Below are 24810 nucleotides of genomic sequence, written 5' to 3' on the forward strand. Positions count from 1 at the left end.
GGGTTATAATCTGTTTACTTGGAAGTCAGACACAGGTCAGAGGAACTGGGCACATATGAGTTCTCTGAAATGAAAAAGCTTGAAATTCTTAAAGCAGAATAGCGATGCAATACTTAATCTGTTTTTCAAACATTGTTACAAATGAACAAATCATGGTGACATATTAGGCCAGGTTCAGCAAGGCTGTTCTTATACAAAAACAGATAATAGAAAGTCACACCGCTTCCCATAAGCCCTCCAGAACCTCCCTCCTATGGCAATCACTGCAGATTTGCCCCACCCACTGGGCCATCAGTACGCATTGATTTAATGTTCTCCCCAGTGTTCTATCGTTCTGTAAAGTTGTTTATTGCTATCACTGTATTATTATTATACTAGTAATCAAGCCCGCGGGCGGGGTTAGGATACTAGAAATAGAGCCCGCTGTAATCTGCAGACAGCGGGCGCTAGCTGGGTGTAGGAGTTCTGGGGTGCAGTGGGGACCGATCTGAGGCTGGGCGGTGGGCGGCCAGTGAAGAGGCCGCGAGTGGGCGGGCCGGGCCACATCCTACCTGCTTGTTGGAGGTCAGGCAGGAGCATGGAGCGGGCGGGCGGCTGGTCGCGGACTCAGAGGGCAGGAGGTAGGCTTGGGTCTCGGGGCAGGTCCTCCGTCGTGACCAGTTGAGGTTCGGGCGGCGTGTGGGCTGGGTGGACGGGTCTGCGGCGGCCATTCCTGAGTGTGTGGGCATGGGGGCGACGACAGCAGCGTTCGGGTGGCGGGCGGGAGCGGGGACGCGGCCACGTGTAGGTGTGTGGGGTGGAGGGCGCGGGCGCTCCCGGCCGCGGGCGGCTTTGTGGAGGCGCAGGGTAGTGAGGCGCGGCGGCAGGTGGCGGCGGCGGGCGCAGCTGGAGCCAGAGGGCAGTGGCGAGGTGGCTGCTGCGTGGCGAGCAAGCGAATGGCGGCGGGGAAGCTGCAGCGAGCACTGTCGATGGGGGGCGGATCGGGAGGCGCTTTGCGCCTCCCAGTTCGTCAGTCCGGCGGCAAGGGACCAATCACGAGCCGACAATCGGAGGGCCCAATCGGCAGGCGTGAAGCGCCTGCCGATTGGGTCCTCCAATTGTCAGTCCAGGGGAAGGGGCCTATCGGCACCCTTCCCTCATCACGGACAGGGCCCGCCTTGGGTGCCCTTAACCGACTATATAATCCGCTCCGCAGGAGCGGTTAAAGATTGGGAAGTCCAAAGTGCTGGTCTTTACAAAATCATGGAAACCTTTTAGCTTGAACATCCAAGGGAACATTATTGAGCAATTTAGGCATTTTAAATACCTGAGTATACACTTTCATTATAATGCGAGTTGGACTGTACACTGGAAGTATATAATAAACACTGCAAGGAACAACGCTTAGGCTGTCGCCTGCTTCTTCTACACCAAGGGTAACCAATTTGTACCAGCAGCTTTCAAAGTTTTTAATGCTAAGTCATGCTCTCAGCTCCTCTATGGAATCCTGATATGGATAAGTGCTTTCAACCATGCAGTTGAAAGCATTCAATCCTCCTTTCTGCAAAGCATTCTGGGCATCTCTAACTGTGTACCTTATGCTGCTCTCTCTTTGGAAACAAACCTAAGACTGTTGGAGACCAGGGCCTGGCTGCTTACTATTAAGTTTTGGTTGTGTTTAGTCTTTTATTCTGAATCTGCCACTTTTACTTCTCTAATGCTCTCAGAACTACTGACTTCCAACTGGTTTCATTATATTGAGAGAAAAATCCAAATGCTTGGCATTTCTTTGGACTCACTGGCCTTAGCACCTGCAACATCAATCACTCAATATATAAAACTATAAAGCACAGAATATTAGATACTGAATTTCAAACGATGAATGAAGCAGCTAGAAAAACATGCTCTACACTTCTTTTAGGTATCTCTCCACCATCTGATAAATTAGCATTCTATTTTTCTCATCCTGTTATTCCCCAACAATGCAGGGCTTTTATGCTTGCCAAGTTTAACATCCTCCCATCAGTAGTTATGACGGGGAGATTTCAGAAGATCCCTTACATACAGAGACACTGCCCATGTAAACAAGGTTTTATAGAAACCATACAGCATGGGGTTTTTTTTACTGCCCCATATACGATGCTATTCGGGCTAAAGCTCTAATTTACTCTTAGTTAAATGTATTGGCTACTCTGATAAGTACAACATACAGTTCCTTCTCTCCAATCAGGATCCAGTTACAATTGATAAAGTGGCTAAATTCTTACAAATGGCAATTAAGCTGCGTGAATTTAAGAACTAATTGATTGTATTCTGATCTGTCCTATTTTTTATGCCAGTAAAGTTTGTTGTTGTTGTTTGTATTATTATTATTACATATTAAGTTATCTGTATCATTCCTGTTTTATGTAAACCACCCTAAACCTTCGGGGAGGGCGGTATATAAATATATAATTTAAAAAATAACATAAGCAACCATCTGACCTGAGCATACTGTATAGTACCATGAGTCCACTGTGCCAATGGTACAAATGAAGGGAATTTCATGGCTGCTTCAGTGGTACAGTGACAATGGTAAGGACCAGAATACTGGAACCAACAGGACACTACTACCCATTTTTTTAAATTTAATGTTTGCAATCTGGAGCCCACACAAACCTAGGCCTAGTCATTCCAGAAAACTACTTGTTATTTATTTAGGGAATTTATGTGCTGCCTCTCCAGAGCAGAGGCGGTTTATCCTATTGGCCATGCAGCCCCAGGGACCATGCAGTGCTGTACGGTTAAGGGGCCTTCACACTGTGATTGTTAGGGAGTCTTCATACTGCAAAACTGGGGGGGGGGGGGGGGAGAAGCTGTCAGTTGTTTCCAAAGTTCCAACTACCCCTGGTAAGGGTACCCTGCTGTCCCAGCACAGGTAATAGTGCCAGTTGTTCTCTGCCAATCCTTAAACTGGTTTTGATACTACAGACCCATGAATCCTTAAACCCGGGCTGCTCCTCAGCCCTACCCAAGGTGGGCCACTTACTGAAGTAATCTACACTGCTATACTTCAAGCTGTCGTCTGTGTGGTAGATGTTTGCCGTTTATGGAAGCCTCCAGTCCAGGCTGTATACATTTAACTACAGAGACTATGAAGGTCTAACCCGAAAGAGAGGGATGAAGCCTAGGGTTACAAGGCCCCTTGCCCAGTCATACGCCTGCCCTATTCCACATCGACAGCCTTTATTGGCTAAGGTGGTCGCTCCCCCCTCCCGTTAAAGGAAGCCTCTGTATTCAAGCCCCCTGCCGCTCCGTCACCAGGACCCGGTACGGAAACAGAGGCAGGAGCTTTCTTTTGCGTCCCTCTCCCTGCGGGGCTGCCCACACGTCGCCACCTTCCCCCCCAAGGCGAGCCCGCACAGCACTCGCCGAAGGGCGGTACCTCATCATCGCCCCTCTCGGAGGCCGCCATGTCAGCCGCCTTCCAGCACGGTGACTTTCGACCTCGTCACACGCTGACCCGGAAGAGGAAGTCGTGTGCGCGAGATCCCGCCTTGACGAGAAGGCTGTTTGTTGCCAGCTTCGGCCTCTGTCGTGATGCAGGTGAAGCCCCGGGTGGGGGTGGGGGTTAGGCGGCGCTTGTTCCCCGGGGGGCCTGTGGTAAGCTATGGCCTACTTGTCCAGAGCAACGCCTTGGTTCCCTTGCCCCGCAAGGCTAGCGCGGTGATTCTGGCGGCCTGCTCCGCGTTGGTCTTCCCGGTTCGCTAAGGAGACGGCCGAGCTCATCGCCTTGCCTGTCCGCCCTCTTCGGCTAAGTGGATTGGGGCAGCAGGGTGAAGCTACGAGCCTGAGTAGACTTGGTGAAAAGGCCGGGCCTGCCTCGCTGGGCGCCAGGCAGTGGGCTAGAGCCGTTGCAAGGAGCGCGCCTCAGATTTGCCCGGCCCCTGGCCTTTCCAGCCGCTGACGGAGGAGGGCCTTTCCCCCTCCTCGCTGCTACGATCTGTATTCTTCTCACATTGCAGACATAATTGCAAGTTAATTGGGCCAAAAGTGTTTATTAAAATATATTACCTTTCTTGTGGTTGAAAATTGCAGTGACTGTTTTGTAATGATCAATTGTTATATGGTCACTGTGAAATGAACAGTGCAATCCCAAGCAGAGTTACATCCTTCTAAATTCATTGAAAGTGGGTATAAAAGGAAAAGAAACACCTGTTTAAATTATTTTTTTTCTACACAATCATTAAGGTATACAGGAACCCTGACTAACAACACTATATCTGATATATTCTTATTTGAAGAAATGAGCAGTGACCTATAAAAGTCCTGCCACAAATTTTGTTAGCCTGTAAGCTGCTACTAGATTCTTGCTCTTCTTCATTGCTGCAGACAAACTAACACAACTACCAGTCTTGATCCAGCAACACTATAGTTGGTGATTTATGAAGACAACTGCCCTTTCTTAGCACCTATTTCTTTAGTGGTGCGGTACAAGTTGACAGAGGTGTCATATCTGAAGTATTTTGAGGAGACGCCAAAAGAAATTGGGTGACTGGACAAAAGTAAACAGATCAGATCACATGCTGCTGCTGTAGGAAGTGTCACCAGGAATACCATGGGACATGTAACTGGACCCTTGATTTTCAGAGTTGATATAAGCCTTATCAGGGCCTTTTCAGTCCTGGCCCCTACCTGGTGGAATGAGCTCCCTGAGGAGCTGCAGGCCCTGTCGGCCTGAGGAGCTGCAGGCCCTGAGTTCCACAGGGCCTACGAAATGGAACTCTTCCACCAGGCATTTAGTTGAGGCCAAGTGGGAGCCCTCGGGTATTCAATCTGGTCCCCCTCCTACTGCAGTGCTAGACTGTGTTAGGAGCCTGATTCCATTTTTCCATCTGGAAATATATATTCCATTCATATTAAGCTCGATGCTCGGATTATGGAGAATAGATCTCTTAAGATGTTTTAGTATACCGCCATTTTGCATTTATATGTGCTCAAATTGTTTTAAGATATTTTTAATCAATATATTGGTTTTTCTTGTTTTTGTGAACTGCTGGGTTGTATTTATACAATTTATATTGTATTTATACAATGATAAATAAATATTTCTGTCTTTTCCAGAGGGAAGAAAAACAGCTTGAGCTATCGTTAGAGGCTCTCATCAGTCAGGTAGCTGATCTGAAGAATTCCTTGGTCAGTTTCATTTACAAGCTAGAGAATGAATATGATCGACTTACCTGGTAAGGGTCTGAGAAGAAACCTAGGTGGCCAGTCTTAATTAGGTCCACAGTTTGTTGTTGTTGTACAGTAACATGTAATTAATAGTTGAGTCTGTATCCTACATGGCTTTATACAGGATCCATGCTTGCCCACAAAAATTAAGTGCATTTCCATCATCTAAATATATTTCCGGATTTGTATTTTTAAGGTTCAACATGTTTTCGTAATCACTGCCTTGGGGACCCTAGGTTTGGTTAAAAGGCAACATAGAGAAGTTCTCAATAATGGCTAGAGCCTGTGGTTCTGTGACAGTGACCATGGATCACCAGGAAGACAAATAAATGAGTTCTAGGTCAAATCAAGCCTGAATTCTCCCTCGAAGCTATACTGAAACTAAGGGTGTCGTAATTTGGTCATGTCATAAGAAGATAGACTCATTGGAAAAGACAAGAAAACTAGGAAAAGTTGAAGGCAGTGGCAGGGAAGGAAGGGTCAAGTTGAAATGAATTGATTCAGTCAAGGAAGCCTTGGGCCTCATTTTGCAAGACCTGAACAAAACTGTTAATGATGATCTTTTGGAGGTCATTAATGTGTAGGTTGCCATAAGTCAGAAGGAATTTTGTAGGTTGCCATAAGACATGATAGTACATAATATACCGAGACACACACTTAAATCCCATTATGTGTGGCTTAAACTTGTGAAAGTATGTGTCAACAAGCTGCTAGACAGCTACATAATAATTTCCTTTGAAACATACCTGTTAACAATGTGATTGCAAGGTTGTGTGGGTTTAAACCCTTTTGTGGGTTTTGTTTGGCTTGATAGTGACCAAAAAGTATGGAGATATATAGGTCAAGTAGTTGTTTCACTTGGCATTCACTGAACTGTGTTTAATGTTAAATTTTCGACCTTGCTATGGGATAGGATGTCTACCCACACCACTCAGAGATATTCTCTGTTAGGGAATCTATGCTTGCCAGTCCCAGTTCAGTTCATTTGCTTTGACATCTGCTAAAATTAAAGAAATTTATGTTAAATCATGCATTGTACACATCTACACAATATATCTTAAACTGCGATTAAATTTGATTTCAACTTAAATGACTGCAGATAGATTATTTTGACATTTACCCTTTTTGGCTAAAGGCATTAAGATTTTAACTACTCTTATCCCTATGGTATGATTTTGTACACTTTGTGATTGAAAACTACACAGAAGTCACCTTGCTGAAATTAAGCAGATCTTAGTCTGGTCACGGCCTGGATCAGAGAAATCTGTGTGCACTGCCACAAGATCCATGATGGAAGAAAGGCAGGATATAATAAATGTAATAAATACATAGAAAACGGTAGCTTCTGACTATGCCATGTAACTTCTTTATCCATCTTTATGTCAGGCCTTCAGTGCTGGATAGCTTTGCACTACTCTCAGGACAACTGAATACACTGAATAAAGTGCTGAAGCATGAGAAAACTCCATTGTTGCGCAATCAGGTCATCATTCCCTTGGTATTGTCCCCAGACCGTGATGAAGAGATTATGGTAAGAATCTTTCTGATAACTTTAATCTTTTCTCAGTTGTACAAATCCTTCCTTGGTTCCAAGGCAGAGGAGAAGACATGGCAAAATGAGACCGCACACAAAAAAATATGATCATATTACTGTGTAATAAACCAGAATTATTTTATGTTTGTCAGTAGCTATCATTGGGAGGGAAGGGGAATGTTGAAAGTGTATCATATTGAACAGTGCAAATCTCCTTTGCTGAATTTTGGAAGAGCAGTGAAAGTAGGAGAATCTTTTGCTCTCACAGAAATGTCCACTGCCCCTTTATTCTATGTCAATAGAGTCCTGGTCTATACAAGTGGCAGGATCAATGAGTAGAACTGATGTAGAAATTTCTCTTGAGTAGAAAATTAGCACAGGCACCAAATTGGTGTAGAACTTTGTTCACAGATGAGTTAATTTTGGATTGTTTGTTTATTTGCTGGCATGTTGCAACTGACATGGTGACCCCATAGGATTTTCAAGGCATTTTCAAGACATTCAGAGGTGGTTTGCATGACTACCTCTGCTGAGTGGCCCTGTACTTTTTTGTGGTCTTCCATTTAAGTATTAACCAGGACTGGCCCTGCTTAACCTCTGAGATCTGACAAGCTTGGGCTAGCCTGGCCTATCCAGGTCAGGGCAAAAACCTGCAGATAAAAATGGTTTTGTTTTTTTAATGCAACATTCTGAATTATTTCCCTCAGCTATGGAGAGAATAATCCATTCTGTATTCTTAGGATGGTATCCTCTCATTCATTCATTCACCACCTTTATTAGGCATTTGTTTCACTAAAACCAAATTAAAAAGATTTTACATTCAGCAAAGTAACATAAAAACTAAGATAAAATTGTACAAATACATACATAAATTGTTCATGGATCCTTAATACAACTAGCATATATTATATAGGGATTTCTATGGCAAGAAGTACACTACTAGCTGCTGTTCTGGGAAGCCCTGAATATTATGCATCCCTTGGCTCCAAATAAAAATTACAGTAAAGTAATATCTATTGGCTAGATTACACAAAATTTGCTGATGACACCCAACTCGTCCTCCTGATGGACAACTTCCCTGACTCTCCTCCAAAAGCCTTAGCCAGATGTCTGGAAGCAGTGACAAAATGGCTCAAGAAGAGTTGTCTAAAGATCAGCCCTTTAAAGATGGAGGCCCTATGGCTGGGCAGGAAGGGTCCAAGTGAGGAAGCGCAATTGCCCAAACTGGATGGGGTACAGCTAACAGTAGCTCACTCTGCCTGAAACCTGGGTATGATCCTCGGCACCTTCCTCTCTATGGAGGAGGAGTTCACTAAAGGAGCACGGCTGACATTCTACCACATCTGCCAAGCCAAACTACTAGCGCCTTACTTGGCCCTGGAACACCTAGCCACAGTGATCCATGTGACAGTCACCTCTAGCCTGGACTTCTGCAACTTGCTGTACGCAGGCCTACCCGTATCCTTGATCACAGGAATTCCATGGAGGTCTCACATTCAGCCTGCCTTCCAACAACTACACTGGCTATCAGTTCGAATTCTGGATCAGGCTTAAGGTTGTGATAATCACCTTCAAGACCACACACGATCTGGGTCCAGTGTACCTAAGAGAATGCCTCACTACCTACTCCCCCCTAAGAGCCATACACTCTGCCACTTCTAAGTGACTAGTGATCCCTGGCCCAAAAGAAGCATGTCATACCTCAACCACAACCAGAGGTCTGTCCTGGCCCCAACCTGGTGAAACGAGCTCCCTGAGGAGATCAGGGCCCTGCCTGTACTTCCACAGTTCTGCAGGGTCTGCAAAATGGAGCTCTTCTGCCAGGCATTTCGTTGAAACCGACCAAAACAACATCTACTGGGCCTCCAGAAAACCCCCATTTATATACTGAACCCCACACCAGTCTTCCCATGGAATCACTGTAGTATAGTTAGCAAGTTAACTCTCAATTTTACTTGAATGTATGCATTATCTTGTACTTCTTCTTGTTATATGTTATATTTCTTCCTGTTAAATGTAAACTTCCCTGAGCCAAAAGGGAGGGCAGTATCTATAATAGCGGGCTCGCTGTTATATAATAATTTGCTAAGGTCTAAAAAATCGTACAATGCCTCAGAGTCCGGCCTTCAAAGGAGCCATTTTTGGCTGCAGAGCTGATCATTATAATCTAGAGATGAGCAGTGATCTAGACACTGTGGTAGAGGCTTGCAAACTGCAGTTGGGATGGAGTGGTGCGGGGGTGTCCCTCTGGGGCTATGGGCTGTGGCCAGCCCTTACCAGCAACTGTTTGTATTCTGGGGCGCAGACAGACAGACCAGCATCAGTCCTGTGAATCTGGAAAGTGCAGGAAGATGTAAATAAAGAATATATACAGTCTGAAACTGTAAATAGTGAACAAGTAAATGGCTGGAGAGACATGGGAATTGAAGTGTCTTTTTTCAAGCTTGGCCTGGCAAATAAAAAACATTACTAAGGTCAAGACTGCTGTGCACAGAGAGACCTCCTCTTAGGGTTGCCAGCTTCCATGTGAGGCTCTCTACCCCACCTCCCTCACAGGGAGTCTGCTATGGGGAGAGGAAGGGAAGATGATTGGAAACTGCTTTGAGACACCTGAGGCCTGCTGGGTCACTGTGGCTCTTTCCCAGTTCTCTCAGTCCTTTCACAGCCCCACACCCCTCACAGGTTGTCTATTGTGGGGAGACGAAGGTTTGTAAACCACTTTGAGACTCCTTTGGGTAGTAAACAACAGGGTACAAAAATCTACATAAGGAGTAGTCATTTATTTATTATTTATTTATTATTTAAATTTATATACCACCGTTCCCGATTGGGCTCACGGTGGTTTACACAATCCTTACCACAGTTCCTCTCTATATTTTTGAAAGCGCCATCTGGGCAGTGCTGTCCAGGTCTCTGGGCTCCTGTCCAGGCCTGTCTAACCCTCCGAAGCAAGACGTAGCGGACCAATCCAGACACGCCCAGCAAAGCTGGGTGCGTCCAGATTGGGCCGGCCCCTGCGCCGCCTGCCTTCTTGAGCTACTCACCCAGCCTCACCGCCAGAAGCTCCCTGGCTGGCGAGGAGGGTGCTTTGATGGCTCATGGGTGCCTGGGTCTCCGCGCATACCGGGGGGGGGGGGGGGCTTTCCCTTGTCGCTTGCCCTCCACAGGCCTCTTGCTGCGTTGCTGACATGGCAGCTGCCCATCACGCCCCAAACCACTCGTCTCCACCATGCTGGCCTCGAGAGATTTGGGTCGAGGTCAGGCGAGCATCCCAAGGGCCCGGGACTACCAATAAGTTCATATCCGCAGAGCAAAGAGCCCTGTGGGGGGCATAAGCAACCAAGTGGTCCCGCAGGTAAACAGGACCTAGACTATGTATAGCCTTAAAGGTCAAAACCAAAACCTTGAACTTGATCTGAAAACAAACTGGTAACCAGTGCAGATGTCGAACCACCAGCTGAATATGGGCCCTCCATGAGTTCCAGTGAGGACCCTGGTAGCCGCGTTTTGTACCAGTTGTAACTTCCGGATCAAAGACAAGGGCAGGCCTGCGTAGATCGAGGTACAGTAGTCTAGTCTGGAAGTGACCGTTGCATGGATCACTGTGGTCAAGTGGTCCATGGACAGGTATGGCACTAGTAGCCTAGCTTGGTGAAGATGGAAAAATGCCGTCCGCGCTACGTTTGTGACCTGAGCGTCCATAGAAATGGAGCCATTAAAGGTCACTCCCAAATTCCTGGCAAACAATGCAGGTGTTAATTTCACCCCATCCAGGCATGGAGATGCTCTTTCTGGTCCTGGCCTGTTCTCCCCAGCCATAGGACCTCCATCTTGGAGGGGTTGAGTTTCAGGTGAACTGGAAGGAATTGGTTGCTATGTAATCTCCCCCTAAGAAGAGTCTCCAGTCTGATTTTCCCTTCACATATCTGAGGACATGGCTCTGGAAAGCTCATCTGTAAGAACTATGCCACAATTCCCAAAGGTCAGTCCTCTCCCACACTCAACGAACATTCCACACCACAGGTTCTTGACACCCATATCTCCACACCCATGCCCTGATTTGTTTCCACGCCACCACAACCTCCCACACAACACGCACATTCAACCCCATGACCTTACAGACTGAACAGCTCCTCCCCTCCTCTTCCCACTGCCAAGCTCAAGTGCCCGTTGTATTCCTGGATACAACGGGCTTTGCCCCTAGTTGAAATATAATTAAATAAATTTTAAAAGTAAATTTAAAAAATAGGCCCTAACACAACAGTCTACAAGCTTACTCCCTCTTCAGCATCAGGAAAGAGTCTGGAAAGATGCCAGTTGAGATAATTTTCCTGTTGATTAACTTCAGCCACTTGCTTATCTATGAATCCACAAGCATAGTAGTTATATAGTTTGGATGATCAGTTAGGAGAAAGAGATGCAACCAGAACTTTGTGGTATGAATCCAGAAGCCCTTGCCTTGTTTTATGGCACATAGCTGCATAAGCAGCACGGTTAGGAAGACCCAAAATACAGTGCAAAAAAGAAGACTGAATCCTCTCTATAAACTAGATAATCTGCCAATTCATACAGGGATTCCATATACTAGCTGAGCCACAGATTTGATCTTGAATATACATAAAACAGAAAGGAGATGATATTGACCACCATGTACAAAAAGTAAACAGGCTACACCAGCTGCAGTACCTTTGGCTAGAGTCAGTATAATTTCTGTGGAATGTCCAGCTGATATTGTATTGGAAATTCAGTCCCAGAAATCTAAATTGCCCCCCCCCCCATGTGTATCTTATCCCCTCCATCTGAACCTTGGGGATTATGATCTTAATTTGAACCTAAGTGACCCCAGGTTCAAAGGGATCTTTGTGATGGAGCAATTGTCAGGAATTTTAGGCAACCTGTAATTGGGTTTTATATTGTTCAGAGTCCAGTAGCACCTTTAAGACCAACAAAGATTTATTCCAGGTGTGAATAATCTTTGTTGGTCTTAAAGGTGCCATGGGACTCTGATTTTGTTGTGCTGCTTCAGACAGACCAACACGGCTACCCACTTGAATCTAATAATAATAATGTTAGCCACCCCAAGATCTTGGTAGGAAAGCGGTGGCCTAAAAATCTCATAAATAAATAACCTCTTTAATGTAAGTTCCCCTTATTTCTCCAGCAAAACACTTCTAAGACTTAGAGAAGACTAACATCTTCGATTTTTCAAAATTTATAGACGGCTGATTAGAATCACAATAAGTCATCAGTGTAGATAGGAGATATAAACCCAATAATAATACACAGTATTGTCAGCATAGAGTAGTAAAAAAATGGGAAGAAAGCTAATCTTAGGAAAGTGGTCCTCAACTGTCCTTAGGGTTGGCACAAGGTCATTTTTTAAAAGATGATGATGTAGGGGGCCATAACATATCTGCCAGAATCTCTCCCTGGTTCTTCTGCCATGATTAATTGTTGCCTGTCCTGTTATTTTCTTTTCCAGCCTGCAGTAGTACATAGAAGTATTTTTGGGACGCAGCCTCATGAGCTTTATTTAGTCAGTCAATTACAATTGATTTTTCTAAAGAACTCTTCAAAGGAGGGTGGTATGTCCTCTCTTGAGCATGGATTAATTGATTCTATATGGCAATTTATAGACAGGTTAAGCAAAGAGAGCTCAAAGTTCTGAGCAGAAATCATTACAGGCTTGGTTGGTCTTTGAGCTGGCAAAATATTCTGGCTGTTATCCTGAGCCACGGAAAGTTGTAAGTTAAGTAAGTAGTTTCATGGAAGAACTTAGATTGATAAATGAGTTCTTGAGTTTAGCCAGGCTATCAATGATTTTGGCTGGATGCCCTTTTGTCAGTTGTAGACTGGTGATAAGAATGGATGTACATAACCAAACCAAAATCTTATTTAGTATTCCTAAAGGTTTACTAATATCTCTAGAAGTTATAGTAAGGTCTCCTGAGGCTTCCTTTACATTATAGTTTTGCTTAGAATGTGGAGAGCCTGAAATTACATGATTATGTTTTTGTTGCCCCTATTAATTGAAGAGAAACAACACTCACCAGCTGCTCTGTTTAACATTAAGGCATTGGGATAATGAACAACCTGGGCACTAAGACACTAAATCTGCAGAAAGCCACCACTTCATATCAATACTTCCAAGGACCAAACAGCAGCAGGAAATGATAACTTAAAAGATTTTAAAACCTTTGAAGGAAACAGTATATTTATGAAGAGGCTGCAGCATGCACATCCTTCCAGCCCCTTCATCTTATTCTGTTGCACATATAGTCTAAGTCTAAGAGAATAGTGCAAGAAACCAGAATTTGATAATTCTTGTTGTTCTGAGAACAAAGGTAAGGGAAATCATCTGTCCTTTTTTACTCATCTTGTAATTCTTTCTTTTGCTGAGTCCTGTCACAGCACTATAATTTCCGATCCATGCTTTTACAGCGTGGAGTGTATACTGTACATGTGGTCCAGAAAGGGTGTGTGCAATGTTTTTGCATACTCATTATATGGATTCTGGAGGTTTAATGTTGACATTCAACAACATGTCTTCAAACAGTGCTACCACTCTAACAAACTTCCATTTATATAGCTTAGAACCTTCTTAGATTGATCCCGGGATCATCATTCCTGAACCTTATCTTTAACCGTTCCTGCGGAGCTGATTAAATAAAAGGGTAAGGTCACCTGGGGAGGAGTTAGGGCGGGCCCTGTCCAGGATAAAAACTCAGAGGGCCAATCAAGAGCCGCGAAGCAGCTCCTGATTGGGCCCTCCGAGTGTCCATCCAGGGCCAAGCAGCCAATGGGGAGGCACGCGAAGCGCCTTCCTATTGGCCCCTCACCAGGACAGACCGAAATTCCATTCACCCAGCCCAGTCTGGCTGCCAGTCTGCTCCTGACCACCGCAGGGAGAGGAGGTCAGCAGGGCTGCCAAAGGGGATGTGAACACAGGCTGTGCCAGCCCTTTTCGCCCCAAGGCTGTCCTAACTGTCATATCCAACTGCAAATTGTCTCAGAACCCTGACAGAGTTGGCAGGAGGCTGCAGAGTGCTCCCCCTCCCCCCCTTCAGGCCTGCTGCGAAGGAACCTCTGACAAGCCCTGACTGAGGCCTTTCCAAGAGCAACGCAGGGGAACCTGAGGGCCTTCCTTTTGAGGGGGGGACTTTCCCCTTCTGCCAAACAGTTGCATGACAGGGAGGCCACAGAAAAGCCCCTTCTCACTTAAAATACTGCTCTGGCCGGAGGTTAGATACAGCCAAGCCATGTGTCTTTCTTCTTTGCAACTCTCTGCAGATTTGAGGCCACTGCACAGCGTTATTCTGCAGAGGAAACTGGCTCTTTTGTCTCCTGTTTCATCTGCACAACAACCCTGTGCAGTAGGCCTCAAGTCTTTCAATTCAAAAACAACCTGTGTGGGAGGCCTTAAATGTTTCATCTATACCACAACCCTGTCCAAAGTAGCCCTTTCTGCCTGGGGAGCTGATCTTTATTCTCTGCAGGTGAGCTGTAATTCCAGGAGCTCTCCAGGTCACACCTGTAGGTTGGCTACCTCTGAGTTGGAAATATTCCTGGAGGTTTAGAGGTGGGACTTCAAAATCATACAATGCCTCAGAGTACAGCCTTCAAATGAGCCATTTTTGCCTGCAGTTGGTAGGGAGTGGTGCAGGAGTGTCCCTCCTGGCCTATGGGTTATGGCCAGCCCTTACCAGCAACTGTTTGTATTCTGGGGCGCAGACAGTCAGACCAGCATCAGTCCTGTGAGTCTGGAAAGTGCAGGAAGATCTAAATAAATATTTACAGCCTGAAACTGTAAATAGAGAACAAGTAAATGTCTGGGGACACATAGTAACTGAAATGACTTATTGGCCTGGCAAATAACCTTGGCCTGGCAAATAAAGAAACAGTATAAAAAACCTTACTAAGGTCAAGACTGCTGTGCACAGAGAGTCTTCCTCTTAGGGTTGCCAGCTTCCCTGTGAGGCTTGCTACCCCACCTCCCTCTGCTATGGGGAAAGAAAGGGAAGACAATTGGAAAATGCTTTGAGACACCTGAGGCCTGCTGGGTCACTGCGGCCCATTCCCAGTTCTCTCAGATCTCTCACAATCCCACATACCTCACAGGTTGACTATTGTGGAGAGACGAATGGAAAAGGTGTTTGTAAACCACTTTGAGACTCCTTTGGGTAGTAAGCAATAGGGAAGCGATCCCCAACCTGTGGGCCGCGGACCACATGTGGTCCATCGCCTTCACACCCCCCCCCCAGCCCTTTACAACACACTTCGGGTGTCATTGTCTCCCATCACTCCCAGATGGGACTATCTCGTTGCAGAGAAACAAGCTCAGGGTTCCCATTGATTTGTCATTGTCATGAGTTAAAATTTCCATGAAAATAAAATGTTCCTTATGTTCATTGTTGTGGCGTGTCTGTATCTTATTTTGAAGAGATATTTGAACATTACCATAGCAATCAAAGCGTTAGGGCAGTGGTTGAGAGTAGAGGAGTAAACAACCCCTCCCCCACCGGGCCTCATTAAAAGGCGTTGAGTGGTCCCCGGCGTTGAGTGGTCCCCGGTGATAAAAAGGTTGGGGACCACTGCAATAGGGTACAAAAATCCATTCTTTTAAGGAGCAACCATGAAAGAAGCAAGTGGGCACATAACATTTTACCTACAGTGAAAACATGGGAGACAGAAGGAACAGGGTGGACACCTGTGTACTGTGACTACCCTATGTGTATTAGGGCAGAGGGGCATTTCGGTGTCTGTGGCCTAATTCACACAAAAAGGGAAATGACGCAGAACTGGGAGGAATTGGTTGCCATGTAATCTTCCCCTAAGAAGAGTCTCCAGTCTGATTTTCCCTTCACATATCTGAAGACATGGCTCTGGAAGGCTCATCTGTAACCACTATGCCACAATTCCCAAAGGTCAGTCCTCTCCCACACTCAACGAACATTCCACACCACAGGTTCTTGACACCCATATGTCCACACCCATGCCCTCATTTGCCACCATGCCACCATAACCTCCCACACAACACACACATTCAACCCCATACCCTTTCAGACTGGACAACTCCTCCCCTTCCTCTTCCCACTGCCAAGCTCTAGCGTCCGTTGTATTCTTGGATACAACGGGCTTTGCCCCTAGTATATTGTATATAAGAAACAAAGGAAAGGGAACCCTGCAAATGCAGGTGTCCTGGAATTCTGAAGCCAATTTCCAATAGTATTTGAGTCTCTGTAACTCATACTGAGACTGCAGTATTAACTTACAATTCTGTGCTTTTGTCACAAAATATGGTTTTAAGCACTGATGGTCTGGGTGTTTCAGCGGCAGACAGAAGGACGAGTGCCAGTCTTCAGCCATGAAGTCGTACCTGATCATTTGCGAACAAAGCCTGATCCTGAGGTGGAGGAGCAAGAAAAGCAGCTGAGCACAGACGCAGCTCGTATTGGTGCTGATGTGGCACAGGTAATTATTTGTGCTTGGAGAAATTCGGAATTGCCCCAAGCTATTCAGGGCATATCAGTTTCCATATCCCTGCTGTTGTCTTTAATCCTGTATACCAACAATGACCATCGAACCGTCTGTGAAGCTGTATTGTCTTGCCCCTGGTCAGCATTACCATATTTGAATCTGCATAGTAAGTGTTAACCCCAATTTCAATTGTAAGAAAAAGTGATTTGCAAACCCACTTCATATCTGCATGATATTTAATGAAGGAATGAGGCATTGCATGTTTGTGTGCACATGTATCATTAAACATTCTGTCACTATGTCATGCAAGTTACTAAACGAACAGGTCTGCCTCTTGAGAAGATATTTGGGAATATTTGAACTCTTAACTAAACTGAGTAGGATCGAAGAATAATCAGGAGGGTGATTGAGAGGGCAGTAGCTAAACAACTTCAGAGATTCCTTCAGAGACATCGATACTCAGCCCCTTCCAGTCAGGCTTCAGGGCTGGGTTTGGAACTGCAACAGCACTAGTAATCTCGGTGGATAACCTCTACTGTCATTTGGAAAAGGGTGAGTCTGTACTGAATTTATTGGACTTGACACAGTTGATCATTTGATCCTGGTTGACTGCCTGGCCTCACCAGGGTTTTCTGGGACCATCTTTGTGTGGTTCTTTTCATTCCCTCAGGGACACTATTGAAGGGTAGTGGTATCTATATCTGTAGACCGCTCCTGCGGAGTGGTAAAAATAAAACCGTAAGGGCATTATGGGTGGAGAAAGGGGCGGGGTGAGTCCATGATAAAAACTTCTTTAATCCCCTGTGGGTTATGTATTAATTTCAGCCACACTCAGATTGCTGACAGGCAGATTTTGTCTTGGACCATTAACATTCCTGTTTCCAGATGCACCATGGAATTGGAGGAGTGCCCGAAGGGATTTAGATTGGACCCTTTCTAGCTTGATAGTATCTGATATCAGAGCACCCAAAAACGCACCATAAGTGAGTTGGGCTAGAGATTTAGCAGAGTATAGTTTCAGGGCTGCTGGTAAAAAGAATGCTCTTTGCTCCAGAGGCTTGAATATATACACTTAAATGTTTAAATTTGGTTACTTATTCAATATTGTGTCCATTTAGCATCCATGTTCTAGATTTTGGATGTTTGCCAAATGCCATGGCCTTGGTCTTCTCCTCATCCAAATCATTTATAAATATGTTGAACAACACAGGCTCCAGGACAGATCCCTGGGGCACTCTTCTCCAAGAGGATGCTGAACCATTAACAAATACCCTTTGGGTACAAACTGTCAACCAGTTATCGATCCACCTGACAGAATTAGGATACGTACTGCATTTACCAACTTGTCAAGAAGAATATCATGTGGAACTTTATCAAAAGCTTTACTGAAATCCAGATAAGCTATGTACACATCATTCCCCTGATCCAGCAAGGTAGTCATTTTCTCAAAAAAAGAGAGAAGTTTGGTCTGACATGATTTGTTCTTGTGAAACCTGTGCCGAGTCTTAGAAATCACAGCTCTCTGTTCCAGCTGCTCAAGGACCAACTGTTTGATGATTTTTTCCAAAATTTTGCCAGCTACAGATGTCAAGCTGACAGGCTGGTAGTTACCCAGATCCTCCTTTTTCCCTCCTCACCAGGTTTGCAAAGGTTATCCCAAAAATACTTTTTCTGTCCCTTTTGAGGTGCACACCATCTCCTGATAGTAACCCCTCATATTGACATTGTAGACCATGATCCAGAAATCCAAACCTTTCCCAACGACACCAGTTTTAATAGATGCAAAACAGGATTATCCATATTAAACATGCATTGTTTTTCAGGTATCCATTATGTACTCAGTGTTGTCAAGATTGTATATGTTTCCCTTTATAAATGAGTACCTTGCATATTCTTGAAAGTCTGGGAACTGGCTTGGGGGAGTTTGCTGTAATTTTAAGATGGTAATAAAGGATGAACGATAATAGCTGTTCTGACTGATGCAGATTTCTTTGGTTACAGAAACAGATCCAAAATCTAAATAAAATGTGCTTGAATTTGTTGGAGAAGATCAGTAAAGAAGAACGAGAATCTGAGAGTGGAGGTATGACTTGAACTGGTTGGTAGGGGGTAAGGGGTATCTTACAGAAAAATAGCATTAAGATAATATGAGCAAAGGTTAGTACAATGGTAATATAGCACAGTGGGAATAAAGTTTGTTGTGCACTGTTAATTTGCCTCTCTTCTACAGGTTTACGACAAAACAAACAGACATACAATTCTGCTGATACTAATGCTTTGGTTGCGGCTGTAGCCTTTGGGAAGGGTCTGTCAAACAGGCGTCCACCAGGTGGGACAGGGCCTGTTCAGTCTAGTCAGCCAGGTGCCAACACGATCATAACAGGTACTTCTGCCATGCAGCAGGTTCAGATGCCTGGAGCACCAAATCAAGCACAGCCCATGCTTGGAGGAGTACAAATGACACAAACAGGCCAGCCAGGTAAATGTAAGCTCTCAGGCATTTTGGTGAGTTCTTGGAATGCTAAAAGAAGGGAAATGGAATGCAGGGAGTGTGTTGCAACAAGAGGAGCTGGTGTCCCAAGTAAAGCTAAATATGTACTTTTGTATAAATCTGTGGATTTACGTGTATGAATACTTGGGAGGTCATAAATAAGAGATTCGACAGCCTCCCTGATGCTTCAAAGTTTGTATAAGCCTGAGGCAGAGCAAATTTTATGTAAATTGAATAAGTCTTTTAAGAAGGAGGTGGAGGACACTGCTGAGGGGATTAAAGAAATAGCCCTGTCTTCTATATAAATTGTTTGCAGGGAAGACCTTGGCTCAGTCCCTGGCTAAGGAATGGAAAAAATTTCCACCAAATTTGTGTTCCTCTTCTGAGACATAAGCCTTTCTATTTATCACATCACTAAACCCCATACTGCTCTCCTGTCTCTAGGTAAGATGCCCAGTAGCATAAAAACCAATATCAAGTCTGCTTCAATGCATCCCTATCAAAGGTGAATTGGGCAACTACACTGGCCTGTTGTTGCTCCTGAACTTCCTTCCAGAGATTACAAGCTACTTTCATCAGTGAAATTCCTGTCTACACCTCTCTGTACTTCAGCTCCTGAGTTCATTTATTTATGTAGCCACATTAACCTCTTCAAACACCAGAGTGTACAATGTATTCTTTTGTAGAGCATGTGCCAGAGGCAAGTGGTTTGGGAGGAGCACCTGTGCAGCCTACCCAAGGCTGGAGGGAAAAGCAGTACGGAGACTGCTAGTCTTCAGAGTGTGTGCTTCTTTTGATATCTGTATTGTATCAAGGTAGAAGAAGCATGTAATGTGAAGAATTTTTTAAAAAATAAAGATCAGTTGCTTTGCCCTGTATAACTTTTGTTTGTCTTTTTCTATGTTGAGTCTGTATAGTTTTGTTCTTATGTTCCCTTTTTGTAAATCATTTGATTATAGTACAACCAGGACAAACCATTGGATCATTTGATTTGAGCTCTGCTGATATCCACATCCACAGTCATTAATAATGTAAATATTAACCGGATGTTTTCTACAAAACAAACAACAGGTACTAATGGCAGAGACTGTACTGATGGGTGTGATTCAAAAAACAAAGCTATGCCCTTCATTGCATGGGAAAGTTGAAATATTCAGATACTTGAGTTGATTAGATGTTTGGAGAAATACTTCATTGCCCCTGTAACCTCTTTTACTTACTGTTCGATCAGTAAACATATGTTCCTTTGGTACATTGATACCATTTACTCTGTCCAGTGCCCTACGTCAATCAGGAAAAGCCTCTGTTGAAGCACCATTTACAGTCTTGATCCATATTATCAAGCACAGATCTCTTCCATTCCAAGTTAAATCTAATGTATTTGACCCCAGTCATTAAGAGACAATTCCATAGTATCACTTTCGATATTTACTTTTGAGCTAATGAAATGTATATTATCCAGAATGGGTTTGTTGCTGCTGAATCCAAGAACTCTTATGCACAATCCTGCCACTTATGTCACCCAGTCTTAACTGTAGTGCTTTCATTCCAGTTCATCCTGTATGAATAGCTTCAAGGGCAAATGAGTGTAAACTAGATGAAGGAGGCAGCAAAACTCTAGAAGGCAACATCATGGGGTAACTGGTTGGGAGTTATGTGAAACAAGTTGCTGGACTAGATGGACTTCCAATCTGATCAAGCAAGACTATTATGTCTTTAAAGATAAAGGTACCCCCTGTGCAAGCACCGAGTCATGTCTGACCGTTGGGGTGACGCCCTCCAGCATTTTCATGGCAGACTCAATATGGGGTGGTTTGCCAGTGCCTTCCCCAGTCATTACTGTTTACCCCCCAGCAAGCTGGGTACTCATTTTACCGACCTCGGAAGGATGGAAGGCTGAGTCAACCTTGAGTCGGCTGCTGGGATCGAACTCCCAACCTCATAGGCATAGCTTTCAGACAGCCTTTCAGCCACTTACCACTCTGCGCCACAAGAGGCTCTATTCCAAGTTAAATCTTTAGGTACTAGTAATTGAGTCTTTAGTTATTAGTAATTTCCAGTGTACTGTAAGGGCATGGTAAAAAATCAACTGGTAATTTTCGGGTTGAAGTATACTGAACCTGAAAAATACCAGTTTTCTTGATTCTTTATAACTTGCTTCAGATATTCTGTTCTCTAGCACTTTGATTTATAAGTAAGATTAATCACCCCTATCCTCTTGCCCTCAGTAGTTTAGTTAACAAAGGAGTAAATGTTTTATTGATTCACATGTCTAAATTGGAGTCTAGGTCAAGGGGCACATTAAACACTAATGGTAATCACGGTGGTGACCGGTAACAACATCAATGGATCCCTCCCTATATGTATGACCTGCCCGGTTGGACTGAATTATGGGAACATCTGCTGATTTGGCTGCAACAGTCTTTGGGATAATGATTGCCATCATCTTTTTCTTGGGATTATTTTTAGTTTGTATAATTGGGGTTTTATGGGGTTTAAATGTATTTTACTGGTTTTATGTGTAAACCGCCCTGAGGCTACTCCTTGTGAAGTGCGGTATAGAAGTTTGAAAATAAATAAATAAATATGCCACATACTGCTGTGTCATAGACAGATCATTAGATGAATGCTTGCTACACACGGGAAACAGAATCTGGCTAATAGCAATACTGTGCCCATTACTTCCTATCTATTTAGATTTATCCCCCATCTTTCTTGCCAAGTCTCAAGATAGATTGCAACTAAAAACTGTGCAACAAGAACACTGGGATGAATAAGATCAAAAGAGAGAGAGAGCATTAGCACTACAGCATGGTATAAGCAGTAAACCAGGATAGTACTAGTTTGTTAGAGCAAAGCAACAGTCCAGTGGCACCTTAAAGTCTAAAATACAAATAATCATCATCCCAACACTGCCTGCGGCGCCGCGGGCGCCGCGGACTAAATAATGCGGTAAGGGGTTCTGGGGCGGGATGTGTCTGGGATGAGGAAGGGTCCGGATTGGACCCTTCCTCCGGACAGACAATCGGAGGGTTAGTCCCTCCAATTCCCAGCCCCAGCAACTGCGAGCCGCGCACAGCGCGGCTCGCAGTTGCTCCTTTGTCGGCGGCCTGATGTGTCAGGCCGCCCGCAAGGGAGCCCCCGGCAGCCGCGCGGCTGCCGGGGCTCCCTGCCCGGCGGCCTGACGCCCGAGGGAGCTGCTACCGACAGACCGCCGCCCAGGGGAGGCCCCACCGCCTGAGGGAGCCCCCTCCGACAGCCCGCCGCCACGGAGCACCCGCAAGACTGCAAGTACTTAGCGCCCGCTGTATTGATCATACAGCGGGCTTGATTACTAGTATTTAAATAAAATGTTAGTTTTTCAGCACCACTGAGCTTCTGTAATAAAGCAGGATTACAAGATTGGAGAACAATGCTGTAAAGATGCTGGCTTACAATACAGTACAATTAAAATACCATTATATATATAATGAAGACTACACTAAATTCCATAGATAATAACTATAACCTTGACTGCTTTATTAAAATGCGCTCCTAAACAATTTATTTTACGCATACTGCAGAATGGGAGGAATATGGGTACTTCTTGACTTTTAGGTGGAAACCAAAACAGAACATTCAGGTACAGGTAACTTGATTTTTGCAGGCTGACATCTTCAGAAAACTTTTCTCATGTGAGCAGAGCTGCAGCAGTATTGCGTGAGGCCTTAATATTATTCCTCAGTTTCCCTAAGCGAGTATCTCATTTTGACAGCAGAGAGCTCTTGTTTTCATGAGCCAGTCTACAGCTCTCAAGCCATAATGAATTTAGAACCAGGTGCTACATGTCAAATTGGAGTTTATTTAAAACTATTGTGCAGATTGTCAAGGATCAGAACAGCTTATATCAGGGGTAGTCAAACTGCAGCCCTCCAGATGTCCAGGGACTACAATTCTCATGAGCCCCTGCCAGCATTTGCTGTAGTCCATGGACATCTGGAGGGCTGCAGTTTGACTACCCCTGGCTTATACAATAAAGGAGCAATTCTAATCCAGTTTCTTTGAAAGTTAGTCCTATGTTAATCAGTTGGTCTCACTCCTTACAAAGTGTCCTTAAGATTGCAGCCTAAAATAGTAACACAAGTCATATGCTAAAAATTGAAATAAAGCATTGTCTGCTTGACCACTTGAAAGGAGATCTATTGTTAAACCTATAGCCAAAGTATGCTTGGAATTGTTCTGTCCACACATTTTATCACCTTTCCCTGAAAGTTGAACATGTGCCTTAAACTGGTCAGATCCTGTTTACACAACTCTTTTTGTGTACAGAGGACAAATCAACTTTTCCTAAGGGAAGATATGATACATTCTCTGCCAATGAGGTATTGATGAACCTCCAAGTTGGGTCAACTTCTATATGTTAGCCTTCCTAATTTCAAGTTCCATGCAACTTGTGACCCTTCTGGTACAGATTCATTTTAACTAGTAGCCTAGAATGAAACGAGATTTCATCAGCAAAAAATCATGGATGTATTACTTTATATGCATATTGACTTTTAAGGTTATTAATATTTAATCACATAGACCATTTATGCACTGGGTACTTCAGTGCCCCAGCTCCCGTGCAGGAGCACAAATTGGGAGCAGATGAGGTGCACCAGGTCAAATGCTCCCCCATGTGGGTGCAGGAAGAGTTGGGGCAACCTGCCATGACTAAAACTCCAGCCTGCAGCCCAGCATGAAACCTCCAGTGCGTAAACGGTCATAGTGTTACAAGATGTCTTCAATTTTGCATAGTTTGTGTAAAGCCAGGAGTCTGGGAGCCTTCCTAACTCACACTTTGGCATGAAGAGATTCCCATTTTGACATGCCCTATGTCTGAAGAAGCCAGCCACAGTTACTGGTGAAGCGGCAGGGACTAAAACCATCAGACCATGGCCACCCAACCCAAAAAAACCCACAACAACCAGTTGACCCTGGCCCGTGAAAGCTGTTAATAGGATGATAATTCCTTTAATTTATACTAGCATGCATAAATCAATACAGGCATGTATTTTTTTTAATTGTCATCCATCTAATATCCCTAGATGCGAAAGTCCTCCCCTATTTATGGTTAAAGAGCAAAAAACCTTTGTGACTTGCTAGTTAGCAGAGTTCCAGGGTTGAAGGAGAGCAGCTGTGTGAGCAGGAGAACAGCACCTAAAGGTGTTTTATTTTTCATGCAGCCACTGTGTAGTATGTACTTGTACAGGGACCAATAAAACATTTCTAAATACATCTAACACTAGAACTCTCTTTATCAGTTTGTTTTGTAATTTTAATTCTAAGGGAGTAATTTATGTTATTCAGTGCCACTGTAAGCTTATGTGAGAATTTCTGAGCATATTGAGTTCTGTTAGGTTAATGCATATTGACTTTTAAGGTTATTAATATTTAATCACATAGTGTTACAAGATGTCTTCAATTTTGCATAGTTTGTGGAAAGCCACTGTAAGCTTATGTGGCTTTCCTCTTGTCAGCCATTTCTTTATTTCTGGTCATACTGAGAAGCAGCTGCAATTTTGGGTTGTGGAAATTGTCCAAACCTTCAAGCATGTCTAAACTCCTGCACAAGACAGAAGTATTCCAGGTACATCACCTTCAGACATTAGCAGTGGGAGCTGAATGAAAAAGTGAACTGGACATCCTGTTTTTGAAAGAGAATGAATGTGTCTCCACTGTTCCCTTTTTGAGTGTACTGATCCTCAGGCCCATTCCCCTCCCTTTTCTGCCTCCCCCCCCCCCACTGTCTCTTAGTTTTCCCTCCCTCCTCTGGGAACTGTGTTACACAATACAAAGGAGGATGTTGCATCATCCTTCATTTCCAGCATATAGCTGACTGCAGTCTGACAAATGAGCCATTTTATTGCAATTGATGATTGATGATACATCCAGACGCATTAGAAATTTTACACCAGGTTGGTTTGTGAACAATTTTGTTCTTTACATTGATATTTTAACTTATACATTTGTTGCTTTTAAAATGCTATTTAAGGTGTTGTGTTGTATTTACCATGAGTAGAGCCTATGGCCTGCTTTATACGTTTTCAGCAACCACACAACATACAATGTACACATGATCTTTATTTCTAGTAAA

The 24810-nt window shown here is 44.2% G+C and overlaps 2 protein-coding genes across 16 annotated transcripts in view; one reads left to right on the top strand and one right to left on the bottom strand.

The window, feature by feature from the left end:
• Positions 1-3522, bottom strand: part of SZT2 (SZT2 subunit of KICSTOR complex) — an 84481-nt gene extending 80959 nt beyond the window's left edge. For 4 of the 13 annotated variants that reach the window (XM_077334103.1, XM_077334101.1, XM_077334098.1 and 1 more), the window contains exon 1: positions 3404-3522. In XM_077334103.1, coding sequence (XP_077190218.1) covers positions 3404-3433 — 30 coding nt within the window. In that variant the 5' untranslated portion in view covers positions 3434-3522. Of the gene's footprint in view, positions 1-551; positions 2974-3007; positions 3377-3403 lie in introns of those variants that run through there. The other 9 variants (XM_077334093.1, XM_077334096.1, XM_077334090.1 and 6 more) reach the window with 4 other exon arrangements.
• On the top strand, positions 3428-21291 carry MED8 (mediator complex subunit 8). 3 transcript variants are annotated; one of them, XM_077334105.1, is made up of 7 exons: positions 3428-3564; positions 5083-5201; positions 6580-6724; positions 16058-16198; positions 18206-18287; positions 18435-18683; positions 19140-21291. In XM_077334105.1, the coding sequence occupies exons 1-7, from the start codon at positions 3559-3561 to the stop codon at positions 19202-19204; spliced, it is 807 nt and encodes a 268-aa protein (XP_077190220.1). In that variant the 5' UTR covers positions 3428-3558; the 3' UTR covers positions 19205-21291. The 3 variants fall into 3 exon arrangements, with proteins under 3 accessions (XP_077190220.1, XP_077190219.1, XP_077190221.1); XM_077334104.1 differs by having other exon boundaries at positions 3544-3621; XM_077334106.1 differs by lacking the exons at positions 3428-3564; positions 5083-5201 and having other exon boundaries at positions 6579-6724; positions 16035-16198.
• The last annotated feature ends 3519 nt before the right edge of the window (positions 21292-24810 follow it).

The sequence above is a fragment of the Paroedura picta genome, chromosome 4 (genome assembly GCF_049243985.1).
Source record: "Paroedura picta isolate Pp20150507F chromosome 4, Ppicta_v3.0, whole genome shotgun sequence".
Taxonomy (NCBI): Eukaryota; Metazoa; Chordata; class Lepidosauria; order Squamata; family Gekkonidae; genus Paroedura; species Paroedura picta.

Excerpts from the sequence above, each read along its gene's own strand:
- MED8 (XM_077334104.1), top strand. The coding sequence starts at position 3,559 with ATGCAGGTGAAGCCCCGGGTGGGGGTGGGGGTTAGGCGGCGCTTGTTC. Across the intron at positions 5,202-6,579 it reads GAATATGATCGACTTACCTG|GCCTTCAGTGCTGGATAGCT; the intron begins GTAAGGGTCTGA and ends TCTTTATGTCAG. Across the intron at positions 16,199-18,205 it reads TTGGTGCTGATGTGGCACAG|AAACAGATCCAAAATCTAAA; the intron begins GTAATTATTTGT and ends CTTTGGTTACAG.